At 41.3% G+C, this 22,060-nt stretch overlaps 1 protein-coding gene across 2 annotated transcripts in view; it reads right to left on the bottom strand.

The window, feature by feature from the left end:
* Positions 1–5,637: 5,637 nt before the first annotated feature.
* LOC310925257 (glutamate receptor ionotropic, kainate 1) overlaps positions 5,638–22,060 on the bottom strand; it is a gene marked incomplete at both ends in the record, with an annotated part of 29,450 nt that continues 13,027 nt past the window's right edge. The window contains 14 exons of one of the 2 annotated variants that reach the window (XM_083887153.1): positions 5,638–5,927; positions 6,015–6,240; positions 8,143–8,360; positions 8,470–8,588; positions 9,158–9,381; positions 9,479–9,682; positions 9,781–9,894; positions 10,199–10,240; positions 11,386–11,493; positions 15,722–15,865; positions 17,496–17,669; positions 17,848–17,901; positions 18,307–18,488; positions 21,783–22,040. In XM_083887153.1, coding sequence (XP_083743279.1) covers positions 5,638–5,927; positions 6,015–6,240; positions 8,143–8,360; positions 8,470–8,588; positions 9,158–9,381; positions 9,479–9,682; positions 9,781–9,894; positions 10,199–10,240; positions 11,386–11,493; positions 15,722–15,865; positions 17,496–17,669; positions 17,848–17,901; positions 18,307–18,488; positions 21,783–22,040 — 2,357 coding nt within the window. The remainder of the gene's footprint in view (positions 5,928–6,014; positions 6,241–8,142; positions 8,361–8,469; positions 8,589–9,157; positions 9,382–9,478; positions 9,683–9,780; positions 9,895–10,198; positions 10,241–11,385; positions 11,494–15,721; positions 15,866–17,495; positions 17,670–17,847; positions 17,902–18,306; positions 18,489–21,782; positions 22,041–22,060) is intronic. The other variant, XM_083887154.1, reaches the window with a different exon arrangement.

The following is a 22,060-nucleotide window of genomic DNA, read 5'->3' as shown; positions in this document are numbered from 1 at the left end:
GATCCGGGTAGAGCTCTGAGGTCAAAATATAAACACTGGGGTGATCGAGCCTTTGCTGTTGCTGCTCCCAGGCTCTGGAATAAACTCCCTGTTGAGATGCGTCTTATCTCTGACCTGGGCCTCTTCAAATCAAGGCTAAAAACCTATTTATTTAGGATGGCTTTTAATACCGAGTAGTATGGTGACACTTTTTTATCTTTTGTCTTCTTATCTTTTATCTGATTCTATCTTATTTTATTTTGCACTATTTTATTGTTTTTATTGTTTTTAATTACTTTTATTTGTTTCCTCTTTATTTATTTATTTCTTGTAAAGCACTTTGGATCACCGAAAGGATTGTTGTAAAGGGCTGTATAAATAAAGTACATTTACATTTACATTTACTGTAGTACACTCTTGGAAATAAGGGTTCTAAAAGAGTTCTTCTACGAGGGCTGAGGTTCTACCTGGAACCACTTGATTCTGAGAATTCTTGGTAACACTAATGGTTCCAGTAAGAACCGTTTTGATCCAGAGGACCCTTTAAAACCCCTTTCCTGAATAAAGGGTTTTAAAAGGGTTCTTTATAGAAAGGTTCTACCTGGAGCCAAAAAGGGTTCTCCTATGAGGACAAGCCAAAGAACCTTATATGGTTCTACTTAGCACTTTTATTTCTAAGAGTGTACACACACACGCATCACAACTAAATGCCTAACCCTTACCCTAAACCCACTTTGAAAAAGCGCTTTAAAGATGCGAGGACCAGCCAAAAGGTCCTCACTTCGTATTGGTTTATACGGTTTTTGGTTCTCACAAAGCCACAAATACAAGAACATACACACAAACACACGCACACTTCTATGTTGCCGAATTCAATAGCCTTTGACGGAGAGTGAGGGCAAGAGAGTGGGCGGGACTGTAGCTACACTAGCTCTGCGTTTTGGTACAGTATGTTGTCAAACTGTGACCAAAATGGTGAGAAGGTGTGTCGGTTAATTGACAATTAATATAAAACAGAAGCGTTTACATTGAAATTCTGTCCAAACGCTGATGTTCAGGCAGCTGCGATGGTTCAGCTCCTCCAGAGAACACGCCCCCAGCATCTCAGAGCAGAGAATATTTAAACACTTTACAACCTTTTTCATCATCATTCATTCACATCTGGCAAAGTGGTCAGTGACACATCCGTCCCATTTCTGAAGTCCACTCCCCTACCCCCCCCCCCCCCCCCCCCCAAAAAAATAAATTAGGAGTCTCCCCCAGTGTTTTCGTCTTGTATGCACAGTTCCGGTTTTTGGACTCATTGTGGCTCAAAAAGTAAGATTATCCTCTTTTGCGAGCTACACAGGGCCGAGAGACTTGATTTGAGGAGGAAGCAGCTGTGCGGCATGGCAAGGTCGGAGGCCCGTAATCCGCGGCCTCATTCATGCAAGATTAAAAACCTGCTCAGAGTTCTCATTAAGAATTCAGGGTTAGAAGATTAAAGGCCAGCAAACAAAATGAAAGCAGTTTAAGCCCAATCCTGGAATTCATCAGAATTCATCAGAATACCAAAACCTTCAACTGTCATTACAACGTGAGATTAATGCAAAGCCCCCCTTGAACTCCCGTCTCTGTCTTGATATATCCTCAGTGTCGGAGCCTAGTTTTCATTCCAAAAAAAAAACTATAATTTTTGCTCCACATCTCTTTTCTCTGATTGAAAAAAAAATACTATTTTACATACTCTTAAAAACTTAATCAATAAGAAGCGGCTCAGATTACTGTCACTTTTTTTACAGATTACTTTTTTGATTCTTTATTATACAATTATGTGTCATTGTTGTTGTTGTTTTTTTATAATATAAATAGTTTATTCTACCTACTCTCTCTTTTACCTACTTTTCTAATGATGCCAGTGCTTTATCCTCTCACAGACAGACTCCACAGTACTTAGGTAGTGAGGATTAGGAAACAGGAGGCAAGGCAGAGAAACGGGGATTAGAAAAGGAAAACATCTGGAAGTTAGCTCGCTAGAGGAAAAATCGATACATCTGAGAACATATACAGATATAGATATATATGCAGGTATATATATTTATATGTGCATATAGACATATATATCTATACATACAGTATACATAAGTACATACTATTAAGCATTAGTTAAGCATTAATACATGTTGAATTCATCATTTATAGCGCGTTAATACTCATTAGTATGTAGTTTATAAACACAGTTATACATGTGTTACTCGTCATTTACAAGCACAGTAGTTATCAATTAATAAACACTGAATTCATAATTTATAAAGCGTATTTCTGACGTAAAAATACTCATCAGTATGTGGTATAGGGTAAGGTTAAGTTACCATTTTTAGAGTAAAACATTTATAACTGTGTTTATAAACTACATACTAATGAGTATTCATGTGTTAAAAATGATGAATTCAATATTTATTCATGCTTGACTAATGGTTAATAGTGCGTACTTATGATACAGTGTTACCATATAGGCTAATAAAATGTATACAAGCTCTATGAGCATGAAAATGTTGGTTTTCACTGCATACGGCAGCTGTTGTTGAATACCACAGAGCTGTGGCGTTGCTCATGAACGACCCCACGACTATGAAGTGGGCATCGTTGCTGGAGTTTTCTACAGCACGGGGTCAAAATCCTAGAGAAAGACACAATACTTGCGCAGCATAATCAATTCCAGCATAAGGTCCACGACCTTCTTGCAACGAAGCATAAGTCTTATAAGCTGTTGAGCTACTGTAACTGATTACATGCTGCAGTCTCACTATGAACCTCATTTATTGGGGGTGGTGGGTTTTGCAGCGCAGTGCAGTGCAGTGCAGTGAGAGAGGGGCTGTATCCCATTGACAGGATTATATAAATGAGGACCATAATACTGTAATCTCCCAGAGAAATGAGAGAACGCAAGGGGACGCGCCGAAACCAAGCGCAATAGCTCGCACCCGTGGCCTGCAACTGTCAAATTGTCTGACAGCTGGTTGTACAGTGACAGATTACATTCACACTTTTCCCCCTTGCCTGAACAGTCGTCGTCGTCGTCGTCGATGCATTCGTAAACACTATAGAGGCACAAGGAAATGTCAAGACGAGATCTGTCAAATCAGTCACGCTGTGACAGATTGCGACAGAAATTGTTTTCATCTTTTGGACTCTGGAGACGCAAATATTGACAATTTCTGGATGAATGGCGTCTGTCATTCTGTCTCACGCCTGTGTATTCTCTCTTTTTCTTCCCTTAACTGAGTAGTGCACATTAACTAAGTCACCGACTGGGTTATTTATGCATTTGATGTGTGCTGTTGAATAATAATTATAGGGTTGGGGTTGGGGTTGGGGTTAGGGCAGTAGTAGTTATGGTTAAGTTTTACAGTAAGTGTCAAAGTGTGGAAACCAGACTCTGTCTTGCCACTTTATGTCTAAAAATGGATATACATAGGCTATCACTTCCTATCCTTGATTTGTTGTTGAACCCCAATAAGGTTGCTGAATTTGTTGTTGGCGCGCTGTCACACTTGTTTGAATTTATCACATTCAAATTGTGGCTAGGATCATTGGCTAGGATCATTTCAAATTTTACCAAACCCAAAGCCATCATAATCATGCATATCCTGGTGGTTCACACTGAATGCAACACTAAAATCTCGGTAAATGTTTGTACTGCCACAGCTCATCTAACCAAATGCACCAAATCACACTATTGCATCCCAAAAATCATCCATATAATAATCATAAATCACCGTTTTCCCATTTTCTAATTGATTCTCGACAGACACACTGTCAAAACTGGGCCTATAAATTGAAGTAACGATTGTTGTTCGTGGATCCCCTCTCCATTTTCCTTAGTCATGAACAATAATCATATTAGACACTGATGCTGCCATGCCACCTTGTGTGTGTGTGACACAATCCCCCTTAATGCGGAGAACAAAACAAGACAACTTTCATTACATCTGCGGGATTTTGAGTCGTGTAATGTGTATTTATAATCTGCCGCCTAATGAAGATGTTATTTACAAGCCCCAAAGCCTGAGCGCCGCTTCATCAGAGCTGAAAACAAGCGGAGAGACAAATGACTCGGTGAAGCTCAACGTTACAGCTGAGCCTGCGGAACATGTCATCATCATCAGCTGCAGTGTGACGATGACCTAAGTGACCACGTCCTCAACAATGAGTCCAGAGAGTATCTCTTAATATCCGCTGCTCGGCGACCGATTGCTTTACATTCTTGTGCTTTAGTTGGACCCTAATAGCGATAACGCAGCTTTGCACCAGTGAAATGTGGGCAAAGAGATTTTTTTGCAAATGCATAATAGTTGTGACAAAAGTGAGAGAAAAAGTGAAGTCAAGGCCGTGTGTGCATGCGGAAAAGGTCGGCATGTAAAACCAGTTGAAGAGAATATGTAATGTTCCCATGTAATTTTATCATTCTGAAACAAATTCAACAATGACACAACTTATACACGCATGTTCATGAACTTTGTCATTTAAAAAAAAAAAAAGACATTAATCAACTTGGTGAGAATTTAGAGGGGAGCACTCGTTCATTAACAAACCTGGAGACAAACCGTCACTGAGAAAAACCAAATGATGCTTTGAAATAACAATGAGTACAAACAAGAAGTAATGCTGTCAGTTTGTGTGCGTTATAAATATGAGAACTGTAAAACTTAAGAGACGCCGCTTATGCTGCGTTCCAGAGCCCATCCAAACCAGTTGGACGTGGGACTTATCCTACCTCCAACTAGAAAAAGTGCACTGGAATACCTGTCGAAGTACTTCGTGAGTAGGAGGTCTGATCGACCTACCCCGACTTCACCAAAATGACGTCGGAGAATAATGGCGGCGCCCATGGAGTCACACGAATAGGCTATAAACTTTACTTTTCTGTGTATAGACTTGTTTTAAACACAGCAATTTTATCACAACTTGTTTTCCATGTTATGGCGTGAAATTATGTCGTTGTTGTTATCTGTCGGCATGAAGATATGTAGGGCTACGGTAAAAGTATACTCATGACGTTACATATCGATATGTAACGCTTTTACATATACGGCTCGCTTGTGTATGTAAGCAGAGAGTGAATTGCTGACGGTCAAAATGCCTCTTCAAACATAAATCTAAAGCGCCGGCGATCGTCCATGTTTTCTAACATTCGACTTCAATTGCTGGAACGCTTTGAAGTAGGAGCTAGTACAATTCAGGTAGGATATGTCCCACATCCCATTTGTTTGGATGGGCTCTGGAACGCAGCAATACTGTCTTTTCCCGGCATGAAACTGCATATTTTTTCTCCACACGATACAATGTTACAGCGTTATACACATCTATATATATATATTTTTTTTTTTTGCGAAAAAAAACAGAAAGGCAAAAGATGGTCACGTGCCATGATCGACAACCACCCCGTCGTCATAAAAAGGATTTCAATCGAGACTAAAATGTCCATGTGCTCTACGTCAAAACTACTGAAAATACTAAACTCCGCGTTCAAAAGTGTGTTTGTTTTGATTGTAACAATGCAGTTTCAGACACATTCAGACTTGAAACTTAACCGTTGGTCCGGCGGGATCGCCGCAGTCCCACGACGACTGTCGAACGTGTACTCAAGTTCATGACGGGCGGTCAGACTGAGTCGTGTCAATACTTGTTGTGCCATTCGCACTGGCCGACACTCACCTCCTCGATGTCCAGGTTTTTCCTGGACTTGTAAATAAATTCTCCGATTGCCACAAAAACGGAGAGGACCAATCCGGCTGCCAGCACGATAAAGATTCCGCCGATGTTCTCCACGCCCAGGGCGCTGGCCTCTTTGCTGTCCTCCTCTGGGCAGCCGTTCCCCCTCCACCACTTCTCCTTCATCATGTGCAGCTTTCCTTCCTCCTGAAGCTGCAGGATGGCGATGGTGACCTTGTCTCTGTACGGAGAGCCTACAGTGTGTGTGGGGGGGGAACCAAGCCGTTACACACCACGTAACCTATGGGTTTGTTGTTCTGTAGGTGTCGCGTGCCTCTTACCGATAGGAGTTCCTACGCCGTAGCCCTTCGAGTCGATCAGGCCTCCGATCTGCGTGAGGTTACAGTTGCGCTGGCTGATGTACTCGATGCTGGTCGACTCCATCAGGAGAGCGTAGTCTGTGGTGAGGACCCTCTGAATCCCTTCCCGGTTGTTTTTCATCAAGGCCGTGTTTTTCCTGCTGCTCATGAAGGCCCACATTTTCTCATAGGTCGAGATTTTAGATTTCTGTCGAATTAGATTGGATTAGATTTATTTTACCAATTAGTTTATTTGACAGTGGCAATACAACTTTTTGACTTTCATGACCTAATGAAATTGTAACTAATTCAGTGTATATACGACTTCTAACCACGGTTAATTTTAAGTCCTTGTCGCTGGTTAGGGAGTAAAGCAGACTAACTGACAGTGATACTGATGTAGACTGGGGTAGGGTTTTGAAATAAGTTAAAGCATTGGTTCTCAAAGTGCGGCCCGGGGGCCAATGGCGGCCCCCCTAAACATTTCTGGCGGCCCGCAGTGAATTACAGTTGATAGTTTTAATCCAGGAGCTACTAAGCTTGTTAAATGTTTATTGGACATTACTGGATACAGACCAATACGTGTAAACAAAAATACTGGGAATTTACCTGGTTTCTATATGGTGAATTTTAGTGTATTATTGGGTTATAAGCTGGTAATAAGCAGGTAGCTACAGCCCCCAATTACTAGCTATTTACCCAGTAAATATATGGTAACAGAAATGTGTTACTTGGTATTAACCTGTAATTAGAAGGTAAGAACAATTATTTCCTTTTTTTTTTCTTTGGCGGCCCTCAGTCCAATGGTGGGTTCCTAAATTGGTCCTCAGGTATCAAAACTCCTGAGTTAAAGGAACACATCACCGATTTGCATTTAGCTTTGTATTACTGGAATAGGGCTAGCTTGTTATGTGCCCACCAGTGACACTTGGTCGTGTTAGCGTAACTGTTAGCAAAAATGGCGGACACTGTTTACATTCTGGGAATGAGGTCCCGTCCCCCTACAGGCGGGTCTAAAGTGCAGAATTAGCGGACCATGTGACCAAGTGTCACAGGTTGGCATGTAACAAAAGGTTGGGAAGCACAATTTTTCAAAAATTCTACCACTATTCTAGTGATACAAAGCTAAATGTAAGTCGGTGAAGTATTCCTTTAATGTCTTTATTTCAGATGGGAGGGTGTTTTAAATCTGAGAAAAGAAAACCGTCCTTATGCCGCTTTGTGCTTCGCTGGTTCACAGTCTCCTCTAACTTTTGAATTTATTGATCCCACCCTGGGGAAATTCACTTGGTTCAGCAGCAAAAGGGTCAGAGGTTCCAATGACAAATGCAAAAAAAAAAAAAAACAGGAATAGATCAAGCAATAAAAAAAAAAAAAGCTTTAAAGAAAGATATAAAACTGTTAGAGAAAATATTATCAGGATATTTATGTAATATACATGATACACCTTTGGCCATGGTAAAGCAGCATGACTGTATTTTACAGTTTCTCACTTTTACAGGGCGAATCAGGACAAGTTTAAAGCGGTCAACAAAGTTATATGAAGCTCATATCGATATCACAACCTACTGCTACCAGTCTTTTAGCTGTTATTAACACAACGTGACGCAATTACCATCTAAAAACACAATGTTCTAACAATGTGGAAGACACACACTCACACACAGCCCTCACTCATGTTCTGGTCACATGGTCTATAGCTTTACAACATGTCGCCTGTGCTTAGAGAAGCATGTATGTGAAAATATGGTTTTATGAATAATGGTCAGATTGGATTTTTTTTTGTCTGCAGCGGACAGACGTGTATTAATCTGCCAAATGTTCAGTTCAGTCTCCACTGTGCATTTAGTGGTGAAAGTGTTGCAAATAAAGAAAAACAGCAAGCTTTTCAGTCAATTACTACTAACCTTTGACCATACTTTCTCCTCTAACTCTATTCTTTGTAAAGAAAAAAAAAAAAACATCATTCACCAAAATCATCATTCTCCTGTAATGACTGAGGACTAATAACCCGAGGGGAAAACTTCTGAGGCTAAGTGGTCCTCGAAAGCCCTTCCGCTATTGTTGCACAATTGCGCTTTTATTTACCGTACAGCGGGAACAAGGTTACCTTGAAAAAGGTCATGGTGGAGCCGTCTCTCACGGCGCCGTACTCTATTTTGGTTTGCTTCGCCAAGTCGTCGGCCGAGTCGATGGGCGAGTCCATTCTCTCCACGGTGAGGAAGGCGGCCAGGTTTGCAGTGTATGAGGAGATTATGATCAGCGTAAAGAACCACCATATTCCACCGACTATCCTGGTAGAGAGGGCCTTGGGCATCAGTTCAGATCCTGTAAAAAAAAAAAAAAAAGGGTACATCATGAATTATACGTACGATGGAGACAGATGACTGGATTCTAGTAGTAATCCATCTCTTTCTTAGAATAAGAGAAGCCATACCTTGCTGCATAAGTGCTCCAACTCCAAACCAGACACTGTTTATCAGAGTGAAGTTGTTTTCCACTACGTCCGAGTCTGGATTGCAGGGGTGTGGATTGTACCACTCATAGGGAGTGAACCTGGTAGTGAAGAAGTCAACAATCACAATTAAAAGTTGAAGTTAAAATAAATGTAAATATGTACGTACATTTGGATTTATAAAAAAATTAAACAATTTGTTCTTGAGGAACAATAAACGCCGGCTAATAACACAGTCGTAAAACTGTACGGATTAAAATGACATTGTCACTCTCACGTGCCACTTTATTAGGGTACACCCAAGTATCTAATCAGCCAATCAAACGGCGACAATTCAGCGCACTTAGACATGGGCGAGACAATCAGCTGAAGCGCCGACGGCGCGGGGAAGAAAGGATGATTTGAGGGACCTTGAACATGGCATGGTTGTTGAGTCGTTCAGAAACTGCTGGGATGTTCAGGCACAACCATCACTAAGGTTTACAGGGATTTTTTTTTTTTTTTTTTTTAACAAAGAAAGAAATATCCTGGGAGCAGCAGGTCCCTAGACAAAAATATCTCAAGTACCCACTCATTACAATCAAGATATTCAGAAAACCATCTCTTTTTTCGGCAGAACACTTCACATTTTTCTTCCCCAATCATCCATTTTTTTTTTTTTTTTTTTTACCTGGCGATGACAAACAGCACACAGCTGACACCGAGGCAGGCCAGCAGCACATACATCCAGATATCAGGAGAGAGCGGGTTGAGGAAGGAGAACACTCCCGGGTTGGTGCCGTTGGGTTTGTGGTAGAGGATGCTGATGCCCAACGTCATGAAGGGCTTGGAGAAGTCGATCACCTTTTCCCTCACGTACGTGATGGTGAGCGGCGCCACGGCGAGGTCGGCCACCTGCCACCGAGCAAAAAATATATCAAAGTCAAACCACACACCGCCTTACTCTGGCTGGAATGACTCTTTTTTTTCTCCTCGATTGATCCGCACTCACGTGATCGATGAGTTCTCGCACCATGCCGTTCCACTCGCCCTTGTCGTTCTGAGCTCCGTATTTGCCGTCCGACACCAGTTTTACCTCGTAGGAGAAGCCCAGAATGTTGGACAGCTCTTTGAGCAGGTCCAGGCAGTAGCCCTCAAAGCGGTCGTTCCCATACAGCGGCTTATCAGACTTCTTATACATGACATAAGGATTTTCCTAGCGGGAAAACGACAAAGACGCATTACACATTGTGTTGTTTTCATCAAGGCATTACGGACACTTTCTCACAATGATTTTATGGGTTTAGTTTATACCAGAATAGTCGTGACAATCAGGGTTCTGTTGGCCATGGAGTCGGTCACATTTGTGGATGAATCCTTGTTGTTTTCCGTTAAATTAAGGCCTGTCTGAGAGTTCCACACGCCGATCTGTAACGAGTAACAGACACTAAATAAGCAAAGCGGACTAGCGTAAAACCTTCCGGAGACCTGCCTGAGTCGCCTTCACATTGTCAGGGGTAAATAATCATGGAAAGAAGGGAACCGACACAAGGGCAAAGAACGAAAGTGATAAATACAAACGAAGAACAAAGGTGAGAGAGCAGGGGAGGTGAAACCTTATCTTATAAAACTATGTCCCACCAGAACCTTAAACGTATTAATCACAAGGAGGGTAGACATCACAGAGAGAATCAGGGTGAGTTTTAGTCCTTTAGTCAGCTCAAGTACAGACCTTTTTCCACACTTTATTCAGGCGGTTGTTGCCTGCGATTTTCTTGCAGAAATAATAAAGAGAAAACATTTTAATCAACGAGCCCTGAACCTAAAGAAAAGTACAACAATTATGTTCAGTTTAGACTCATTAAAGGTTGAGTGTGTAAGAATTAGCGACATTTAACTAAAGGACTTCTACATTCACTCCTCCTCCTCTGCTTCCAGAGTGCGTCAAAGAACTACTCTGGCCTTCACATACCAGATATCAACATTGTTTGCTCTGCAACATGGCAACGCAAGAGGGGTGGCCTCTGTAAAGCAAGACCCAGGCTAATACTGAAGAGCTTCTACACTTATACAAACATAAATACTATGGGTAGTTTACTCAATTTGTGCCAATAAATCTGTAGTAATAACTGTATAATGATGTGTTATTTGTTTACTGTCGATAAAAAAAGGACATTGGTGATAAACCTGCACTTGTTTACTGTAATGGCACATTCAATTTCTTTGTCTCAGAAGCTAGAGCCTTTTCTAACACAAGATACCAGGTAATTTTGTGTATTGTGTATTGCATATTGTGTAATTAGGATGTCTAGACTGAACTGGCACCTTCCTACAAACATCTGCAGGGAGTCGGCTCCCCGATACCTACAGTAGACAAAGAGGTGTGAAAACACAGCCTGGAAAGCCAGTCTCTTTGTCTATTGGAGGAATGTGAAAGGGAAGTTGCTTGGCTACGGCCTGAAAAGGCAGACTTCTTGTCTATTGGAGGAATGTGAAAGGGGAGTTCTATATTTCATTCTTCAGCAGCAGCAGAGAATTTCCACAACATTACTTATCAGGGTTTTTTGGAGAGTGGGCTGAGATTTTTGATCTCAGTGAGTTTTGTTGAACGCGTAGAAGTCCAGACGTCAGCCTCTCTTTTCCTGAACTTGCTACAAAACCAACTTTAAAGGATCGTTCGTGAACTCTTTGAGCTTCAAAATCAATACAAGTGCCGCCAAGATCGATGAATCCAAACCATTCCAAACACTCCTTAAACCCCAATTAGAAGTTTAGCATCACTGTTTTTGTGCTTTTCCATAGAACAAAGCAAAACAAAGAACGGTTGACAGCAACGACCTTGTTTTTTTTTTGTCTGTCTTAGCTCCGCTTCGGTGTTTACTCTAACAGCTTGTATAGATACGGGTCAGATGGTTTCACCTTCTCCAAGCCGTCCTCCTTCAGACTGATGACATCTAAATCAAACTCCTTGCGCAGGCCGTCTGTCTTGTTTATAATGATTTGCCCCGTCAGGCCGTTCCACTGCGCCTGTGGTGAAAAAAAGAGGGCAGAGAACAGTGAATTCCACATACTGTATAGCAAAAATGACAAACGCTAAGAGCATCCTAATGGATCCTGACTGAAAGTATGAAGTGTCTCTGAGTGAATAACAACATAGATAGATAGATGATGATGATGATGTAAATAGAGCAGACAGGCATGACCTCTGTGTGACAGCAGAGCAGTGGTTTGGCAGCAGAGGCCAAAGAGAGATTCGAAAGCAGTTGATAATGAAGTGAGCTCAGCTGAAAAAAACACAGTCAGGTTAAATCTTTATTACAGCCGAGACCTACGGAATCTTTATTCTGTGAAGAAAGCTAGAAAAGCTTTATATCGATACACTGGCTGCGCACCTTTATAAATATTGCTCCTACAGCTTAAGGCAAGTTCAAATCAAGACTCTTTTAAGATCATTCACAGTTTAAACCATGTCTTGGGTCTGCAATCCTGATCTGTGTGATGTTACTGTGAGAGGCATTCAGTATCTTATTAAAATAATAATAAAAATGTCAACTAATTCATTATTTTATTATTTTATTGGAGCCTCTGGCCCATGGTGGCGCCAGCTCTACACTCTTAGAAATAAGGGTTCTTCTACAAGGGCTGAGGTTCTCCCTGGAACCATTTGCTTCTGAAAAACCCTTTCCCAGAAGAAAGGGTTTTTCAAGGGTTCTTGGTAACACTAATGGTTCCCGTAAGAACCATTTTGATCCAGAAAACCCTTTAAAACCAATTTCCTGAATAAAGGGTTTTAAAAGGGTTCTTGGTAACACAGGGTTCCAGGTGGAACCTCTATAAAAGGACGTAGAGTGTACCAACTGAGCTCTCTGGCGCGTTTACTTGAAAGATTGACTTTTAATCAATTCATTTAACACATATTACGACTGTGGAACCTGTTCAATTGCTTGGATCACAGATATCTAATCAGCAAATCCCACAACTGCAAATCGATGCATTGAAGCATGTAGACACGGTCAAGACAACCTGCTGAAGTTCAAACGGAGCATCAGACGTCGTAATGAAAGGGGATTTAGGTGACTTTGAACATGGTACGGTTGTCCGAGTGTGTTTCAAAATCCCTAGGTCAAACCATGAGTGACTACAGCAGCAGAAGACCACACGGTCACTTTATTAGGTGTTTGCGTACCTAACAAAGTAGTTAAAGCAGGAATTCACGAACAGGGTTTATAGATCCAGGACACTTTTTCCCTTCTATGCCGTCCTATACATATATGCACTAATTGGAGACGGGTGGAGTTATGCCAGAATTCCCTTCGCTCTTCCCTCATCACATTCAAATGAGATATAATCTAATCACACGCTGAGGAAAAAAAAAAAAGACTTGTAGACTTGGAGCTGTGTAAACAAAAGCAAAAGCTGCCGCTGCATAATTAACATAATGATCAGTGGAAGAACTGGGTTACTTATGATAATCTGTACGGCGCGTGTTGTGAACGGCACAGTCAGTCAAAAACAACAACAACAAAAAAACAGTTGGCTGGCGACTGTTAGAGGAAGTAGCTCAAAGTGAAACTAGTAGATAATTATGGGTCACGGTAAAAGTGATGATGTGTCGGGACAGAAGGTGTTTTTCTCAGTTGTTACATGTTCTTAATTTAATTACCCTTGGCCTCTGACTGCTGGACTTCCTGTTTTACTTTCACTTACTTCCTGTCGTGGCTCGTCTCTCTCTGAACATCACCTGTGTGTGGATTATGCTGCGTTCCAGAGCCCATCCAAACCAGTTGGACGTGGGACTTATCCTACCTCCAACGAGAAAAATCGCACTGGAATGCCTGTCGAAGTGGGACTTCCTACTCGCGAAGTCACCAAAAATGACGTCGGAGAATAATGGCGGCTCCCATGGAGTCACATGAATAGGCTATAAACTTTACTTTTCTGCGTGTAGAGTTGTTTTAGACACAGCGGTTTTATCACAACTTGTTTTTCATGTTATGGCGTGAAATCGCGCCGTCGTTGTTATCCGTTAGCATGAAGATATGTAGGGCTACGGTAAAAGTATACTCATGACGTTATATGTATCGCTTTTACATATGCGGCTCGCTTGTTTATGTAAGTAGACTGAATTGCTGATGGTCAAAATGCCTCTTCAAACATAAATCAATAATAAATAAATCTAACATTCGACTTCAATTGCTGGAAAGCTTTGAAGTAGGAGCTAGTACAATTCAGGTAGGATATGTCCCACATCCCATTTGTTTGGATGGGCTCTGGAACGCAGCATAAGTAACACCTGTGTATCTCGTTAGAGTGTGTTTTTCTGTTTCCTGCAAACATTTCCAGCCTTTTTCACCCATGTTCTCGTGTGTTGTGAATACTTATGTCCTTCTAAGACTTCCATTTTGTTCTCTAGAGCCCGTATTACATTATTAGGCCCCTATAAAGGATCATCTTTTGGTGGCCTTGAACATGCAGAAAAAAATCCTGAAACTACGGCCACCGTTTAGACGCCAGAAAACAAAAATCTGCCATTTATAGCCATTTGAAATGAAATGAACTTTTTTCCCCTTTGAAAATCAAAGAAAATGGTTGGCATTTATTTAGTTTCGTGCCACACGATGGGATGGATTTCCCAAAATACTCCAAACTTGATTATCTCTAAAATTGCATTTGTTAAAAAATCAATTACACGTGTGTTCAAAGACACAGAGGAACTTCAGTTTTTCATCATCTTTCTCAAACATTGTTTACTTTCTCATGAAACCGATTCTCCACAGTCTTAAGACAGTTTGCTGAACGTTGACCTTTGATTAGAGAACGCTTTCACACAGTCGCGTCGCACACATCTGTGAGATGACCCTTAAATCCAGGTTTAATTCCCGTCACTAAGTCTCTCTCCTTTTTTTTCTTTTTTAAATCCCCACCAATCAAAAGTGTCTCTGTCGCGAACCATGTGTTGGTTTCATTACTGTCCACGCGGCGGTGACATGGATCTCCTCAGATTGGAGAATCCATGATGATATGATGGATGGATGAAGAATGAGATTTATGAAATCTGCTGACATATAGAAGGAAAAGTGAGAACATTTATAAAAGACAGTGTTGATTCCTTTTTTTTTTTTTTCAATGAGCTCTGACAACAACTGACAATCACCCATGGATTCACTGCAGATAATAATTGTTAGTTCTTTTCCATGTTTTTACCCATTTAACGTACATTCTTTGTCGCTTATGGCAACAGCTGTGTTCCGTGCAGCGTCAAATTTCATCTTCACAAACATCTCGTCAGAAATTCAGAAAGCCAAGCTTTTGTGGGATTAACACACCCCTCCCTTATTAGCAACAGACAACTTAAAATTAATAAAAACCTGGTAATGGTTTATGCCATTTCCTAAATATCATTTTCAATATGTTGCATTATGTTTTTGGTATTAACCACACATTCATTCTATTTAAAATCCTGATGTGATGTGAAATATCTATTCAATATACGACTAAACACAGAGAATTCACTGTTTATCGTCAGTGAAGAAGAAGCTTGTGTTTGGTATTATGGTCTGTATTTATATAGCGCTTTATAGCTTTGATGAGCTGTTTTTACACTGTTAGTTTTTTGACATTCACCCATCCACACGCTGCAACATGGGATTAAGTGTCTTTGCTCAAGGACACATATATTAGACTAGGAAAAGATGCAGGAATGGAACCCACAACCTTCCATTGTTGGTCCAATTTGGTAGTACAGTAAATATTCATATGCTTTAAGACTTTTACTTAAGTCTTAACATTTTCTGTTAAGATACTTGTACTTTTACTTTTAGGACTGATAAAACAAAATCAAAATGTATGTAGTTTGTCTATTGTGGGCCACTGTAACAACATGGAATAAAAAAAATACGTAAAAACAATTCTTAAATCTTCAGTTTCTGCCAAATAAAACTAATTCATTAACATTAACATTCCACACACTGGTCCTTTAACTTCCATGATGTTATTGACCTATAGCTATTTTAGTACAGCTGCAGATCTCAGCTCTCATTAGTAGCCACTTGAAAACCCATTTATCGACAAACCATGCAGCGCATGACGTCGGTCCTCTTCCACCTGAGGAAAAAACATAAATCCAATTTGACCAGAAGTGGCCACCTCCTCATCCTCTGCTGTTTCTGCTCATGCACTCAGGCAAATGAAATGGACGCAGCAGACTGAGAAACACGTGGACGATGAAGGCGGGGGGGGCTGAAACTGAACTCACGTCTTTGAGCATGTTCATGAAGCGTGAGCCGAAGCGCCAGGGTTTGTGTCTGTGGCACTGCAGGGAGCTGACGGTGATCTGGGAGGCGCGCTGGGAGGCGGCAGCCACCATGTAGACGGCGTCGTACATCAGAGCCGCCTCGGTCTGAAAGAGAAACGTCCGTCACATGTCACGCCACCGCATCACGTCGGGCCTGTTGATGTACAGCAAACCGTGTGGTTTCCAAATCACCGCTCATGAGAGCATAAAGCTCTACTTTTAGAAACCACACACAGAGAACAACAATCAAACGCAGCGTGGCACCAATTTGTGAGCAATTTTACCCAAAGTACCTTTTCTGATTGTGTGTACAATCTGTGGATTGCTGTGTGCTCCACTGAAATATGACTAAATCTAAAAGTCCTCTTCAGCGTCTCCAAATCAGGCGACCGGTTCAAACACTTATATGTAAAGTGCCTCAGTGATTATGCCTGTGACTTTGTTTGGTCAAATGTATGTTAATGAAATGTTGCATCTGAGATCAGTTTGAATTATTTTTCCCTTTGATTGTGCCTTGTTTTGGAGTTAAATTAATGAATCAATCAAATGAATATCGGCCTATGGAGCGGGCCGGAATTGAGTTGCGCCAAATTTCACGAAATTTGGTGGGAACATTGTCCGGCCCAAGACGCACAAAAAAACCTCTTGACACCACGACCTCAACGCAACAGGAAGTCGGCCATCTTGGATTTGGCGTACATCTTGCCGTTTCGCAAGTTTCATAACTGAGCTTGCTAGTCTGAGAGCGTTTATCCTAGGGAGATGAAAAACGTGTCAAATTGTATCCATTGGACCCATTCAAGATCAAAAGTTATCGGTAAATTTCGTAGATTCAAAAGAGCGTGGCCACGGCAGCCATTGGAATTTTGGCGAGTTTCGATGGCTCGCTGCGAAACACAAAGTGCACTATAACTTTGCCATACATTGACCAATCGGCATGAAACTTCATAGGTGACACGATACCCCGCCCCTGAACATGTCTACAAATGCGAATTTGACCCAAACGCTGTCTGCCATCTTGGATTTGTTCTTCTCCCACCCAAAATTTTGCCGTGTATCTCCTCCCACAGTTTTGAGAAAACCCCCACACATCCTATATCAAAAAGTGCGGTTTGATCGGGAATAGCCGGCTCTAACTTTTATAACCATTCCGAGTAACCATGGCGAGGTGCACTTTTCCAAGATACAACGCCGTCATAGCAACGGCTGCACGACACTGCCGCGACGTCGCTTTTATACATGACACAAACTAGTGATGAGCAACGTAATTCTCTTTCGGCGCAACTGAATCATTAGAATCGGTTCACTAAAAAGATTTGGCTGCTGTCACTGAACTGAAATGCGACTGAACGTGGTTGTGATTCAGGCTCACGATCGCTGGCTTTAGACTCCTCTGTAACATATTGAGATTTTAGAAATTGCTAAATGTTTTAGATTAACACGTGTTTTCGTGATCTTTTCAAGTCTTTTTAACTCATCTGTTCGGCATTGTTCGGTTTGATTCTTGTGTCGGACGTCCCGCTCATGACTCCTCCAGTGACGACACTCTGTGGACAATCAGTGGACGGCGGCCTATCGACGTCACATTTTAGTGTCATCTCGCACAAACTAGGGTTTGATTAAGAAGGAGTTGGTGTGAATGAGTTAGTCAAAAACACAACATCACTGACGGCAGCTTTAACGTCCTCTCGGAAACCTGTTGTTGACCTGGTCGCGGTCGCGTGTATAAACTCACCGTCATCATCCCCTCCATCATTCCCGTCTCTGCTTTAGCGGGAGCCTGCAGCCGCTCCATGGCCCACCTCTCCACCACCGAGGCCACCTGAGGGCTGTCGATGTTGAGCAGCCTGAAGCCCGTCATGTTGACCCCGCTGTAGCGGTACGGCTCCAGGTCGAGGGAGAACAGATCCTGTAAAGACGAGAAGAGAAAGAGGTAAACGGACAAGAGAGAGTGCTGATTAAAACTGTGTAAAAAAAAACACACATATCATTATGTGCACACAGATCTAAACTAAACATCCGTCCATTCCAAAGAGAAAGTGTCAAATACTCCCATCAGCAGATTCTGAAGGGAGGATTTGTCTTACCAGTGTGGTGAAGAAGAAGTGGTAATATTCCGTCATCATCCCCATTGACAAGATCTATCAAAAGACGAGACAGGGAAGAGCAGAGGTTTAACAATCTCCTCGTCCACCAACGCCACTCAAACCTCATTTATACTTACATCTCTCCTTATTGCATTTAATTAATTTCACGTCCGTCCATCAGTTTTCTGACTCTAGTGTTGAATTGGTAATTTGCCCATGTGTGTGTGTGTGTGCAGTGCAGTGTGCTTGTGGTTATAAATGAGAATGTGTCTGGCACAGTCACACAGTCGCTCTGCTCGGATTTGGAAGTGAACACAGGATTTCAGAAGCGGATGGAATTTGACTAATCTTGAAAATTAAACCAGCGAAGTAGTGAAGAGAAAAAAAAAACCCAAAGAGAGTTATATACCCCCCCTCCCCCCGTCCCGTTGACCTCTGGTGACCTCTGCCGTTACTCACCTGCTTGAGAACATCCGCTGATGTTTGGTACGAGCAGTCAAAGATGACATAGAACTCCTTCCCCTTCTTCATCTCTTTCAGAAGAGGACGGGCGTCTTTGCTTCCCGTCGGCAGCTGACGAATCTTGATTTTGATGCTGTACCTGGACGGAGCTTTGATCAACTCTTGCAAACGAATCAGACCTGCAGTGAAGAAACACACAAACAAGATCATTATTATTATTATTATTATTATTATTATTGTTATTATTAATCAGGCAACACAAACATCATATGCAAAGCATTTTAAGGCATGTTGTGGTTTAAAATGCATCCAGTATTGTCTCGGTAGCTAAAATAATTGTAACAAACAAAAAACTTTGTTTGGGTCAACAACAAAAGAGCAAAACCCATAATAACCATCATTCATCATTCTGTTCACCAAAATGTCAGTGTTTCACTGCTGTCAAATCATAATTAGAAGAAGAAGAGGGAAAAACTCACTTTGATTAATGTCAGTAATGCAAGACTAGGGTATATATATATATATATATATATATATATACATATATATATATATTATACTTATTTGTTAATAAATGTGATTTGAGTTTTTGAGTATTTAAAAAAAAAAATGCTACAATAGAATAGTACACATTTTTAAAATTCAAATAATTTTTAATATATTTTGTATTTTTTTGTTACACAAAATACAAACCGGAAACAGAGTTAATATCTTATTAACAACGCAAACTTGGCAAATACTTTTTTTTTTTTACCTGTTCTCATGTGTGGCCGCTAGAGGGCAGTGAACACATCATTAACCGCTTTTGACGATCACTTTTCAAAGGAAGTCAGGACTGCGGCAGCTAGCTAGCATCATGAACGAACATGCTAAAATGTCTAATGTTAAACATTCAAGCGGTTAAAAGATTTGGCTTGTGTTGCGGTTTGCCATCTAAATGTAAACACATCTGTACACCGTGTTAAAACAAACTAAATAAAACGTTAATTTGTTTTATTTATTCGATATTCAAACACGCTTTTATCCACCAACACACGTTTCCTGCCCTATAGCGGTCATGGGGAAACACACAAGTCGCCAGGTTAGCATCATTACAACGTACCGCGATTTCCGGCAAGTCCTTTCAAAATAAAAGATCGTATTAAGCTCGCGTGTTGCAGATGCGTTGGACAGTCGCGTGGGTGCGGTTCGCCACGCGGAATCCCTACACGTGGAGTTTGTTTTAAATCGAAGTGCGACTGATGAACGGTTAAATAACGGAGCCGGAAAGGAAGCCACAAGACACAAAAGTGGCTGCAACGGCGGGAGTTTGAACTCAGCAGCGGGATTATAGTTGTATATGACATTAAATAAATAACACATAACCAGACTGTGAGAAGATAAGAAGCTGCTCAGCCTCACAACTATCACCGGATATGAGGACAGTTGTGTGAAGAAGCTCATCTAACAGGTAAGACATGAACTTCATCCTTTATTTTCACTCATGTATGATAGACTCAGGTCTGCAGACATGAACAGTGATTACACACATGACACAGGCTGTCATTGCTGTGAAGGTGTGTGTTCACATCCTGGTAATTACCATGGTTTCTCTTGCATGTGTTGCTGTTGTAGATGATGGTCAGTATACAGTTAGTCTTAGCAGCTTTTTGCCAAAAAGAGCAAATTTTGCTCTTTTTTTTAATCATAGAGAACATAATCAACATATTAATTGATTATGGAAACAATTAATAGTTGCAGCCTATGTCTTTAGGCTTTAAATTAATGGATACGACCTTGGCACTGTGACCGTTATTATTTAGGTAGTACCTCCAACTCAAAACATGGACTTTATCATTTTTTTTAGAGGGGTGAAAAATCAACAACAGACTTTCTAATTAAGCCCAAATCAAAATATTATTATAAATATATTTTGACAATTGGTGGCCCTCATATACATCTTGTTATGTACTGTACTTACTGTGTATAGTCATTCAACATAGTCCTACCCATAGTTTATTTACCATAAAGTCGAAGGAACGTGATTCTCGGTATCGGTCCAATACTGTTTGATATGTATAATATATATAATAACTGGATGGGTTACATAAATAACAATAAATCACATAAATAAAAAAAATAAACCACCTTTAAAACCCTAAACAGGATGTAAATACTTCGCTAAACTCTAGAAACACTTTCACCCTCCATTGTGAGCCACGCTGTATCAAAAGACATCCGTAATTCACACATTCATACGCTGCGGTGTTGTCTTTTATGTAGGGCAGCTTATGGCAAAGCCTCATGGGAGATGTAGTTGTTGGCTGCTGCTAGCTTTTCCCTTATGCATCAGTGAAAGCCAGTTCACGTGCCAGCTTACCTTCTGCTGGATTTGAATTACAGCACACTGGAGCTGTGCAGTTAGTTGTTCTTGTTCTCTTCCTACACATCCTACATGTTTGTAGCAGTTCAAACCTTAAAGGCTCTCGACGTTGTGTTAAGAATAGCTGGTAAATTTGATGTAATGGCATGTAAGTGTTTTTAATAGTCAACTGTATAATAATTACTGACATCTAATGGTGAGACCGCAGATTGCAACCCCTTCCTTAACTACGGTGGCCTTCACATACCAGATATAATGTTACCGTGCACGATACATACAAAAAAAGTCTTATGGTGCGTTCCATTTACACTGGAAGTCGGACGTTGGGACTGGGACTGACTTTAGATATGAGTCGACACCATTCCAGTTGAAAGATCGGAGGCTACGTCCACAAATGTATCTTAGGCTAAACGGTGTTAGCAACACCTGTCGATAACAACCGTCTACGGTGTATTTAGCTAACGAAAACGTCCACACACGTCATCACTGATTCAGAACTGTTTTAAATCTGCTCTACCTCACCTCCCTGTTGTCCTTTCTTTACCCCATTTGTGTCCCCCATTTTTCATTTCACCCCAACCTATCTAGGCACATGGCTGCACATCTCTGAGTCTGTTTCTGGATTGTTGGGCTTCTCTGCTCTCTATACAAACACAATTGAATTGAATTGCATTGAATCATACAAAAACATACAAGAAAGATTTGAAGAATATGACCTGGAACTCGGCAGTTCCAACTTTATTTATTAAGGCTACGGAAACCAAATGAAGTGTTAATCTAACGGGATTATACTAAAATTTGAACAATTTCCCAGTATGGGATTAATAAACACTCCCCGTCCATCCATCTGTCTACTTATGAGAAGTGTATTCAATTTCTGTGAGTAAGTTCTCACACTGGACCTTTATAAATGTCGTTCAGTACCACATCAAACCAACGATACCGATTTATTTCCTTTCGTTTTTACGAATTATTCAAGCGCACAAAATGTAACAAACAACACACTACGAGACAAATCCCAGTCCAGAGAAAAGCATGCAGTGATCTTTTAGGGCGATTGATGACATTTCATTGCCTGCGTCACATTTATTCGTCTCCTATCGTCACTCACCAGTGGCGTCCTCGTAGACCACGGTGACCGTCTTCCACTTGTAGAACTGCACGATGTCCAACACGGCGCGGCTTATGGACGCGTACTCCGGGTAGAGGTTGATGTAGAAGCTGTCCCTGTTGTCCACGGACGGGTGTTTCCAGCGTGTCTGGATGTGAGGGACCTCCAGGGCGTTGCAGATGGACTGGACGGCGCTGACCGACGAGCTGTGGGACGGCCCGAAGACGGCCCCCACGCCCAGCGCCAACTGGTCACAGGCTGAAACGGAGATCAGAGAG

Source organism: Microchirus variegatus (assembly GCF_963457635.1).
Source record: "Microchirus variegatus genome assembly, chromosome: 3".
Classification (NCBI taxonomy): domain Eukaryota; kingdom Metazoa; phylum Chordata; class Actinopteri; order Pleuronectiformes; family Soleidae; genus Microchirus; species Microchirus variegatus.
The sequence above is the reverse complement of the archived record's forward strand: the minus strand, read 5'-3'. Positions and strand labels throughout refer to the sequence as shown.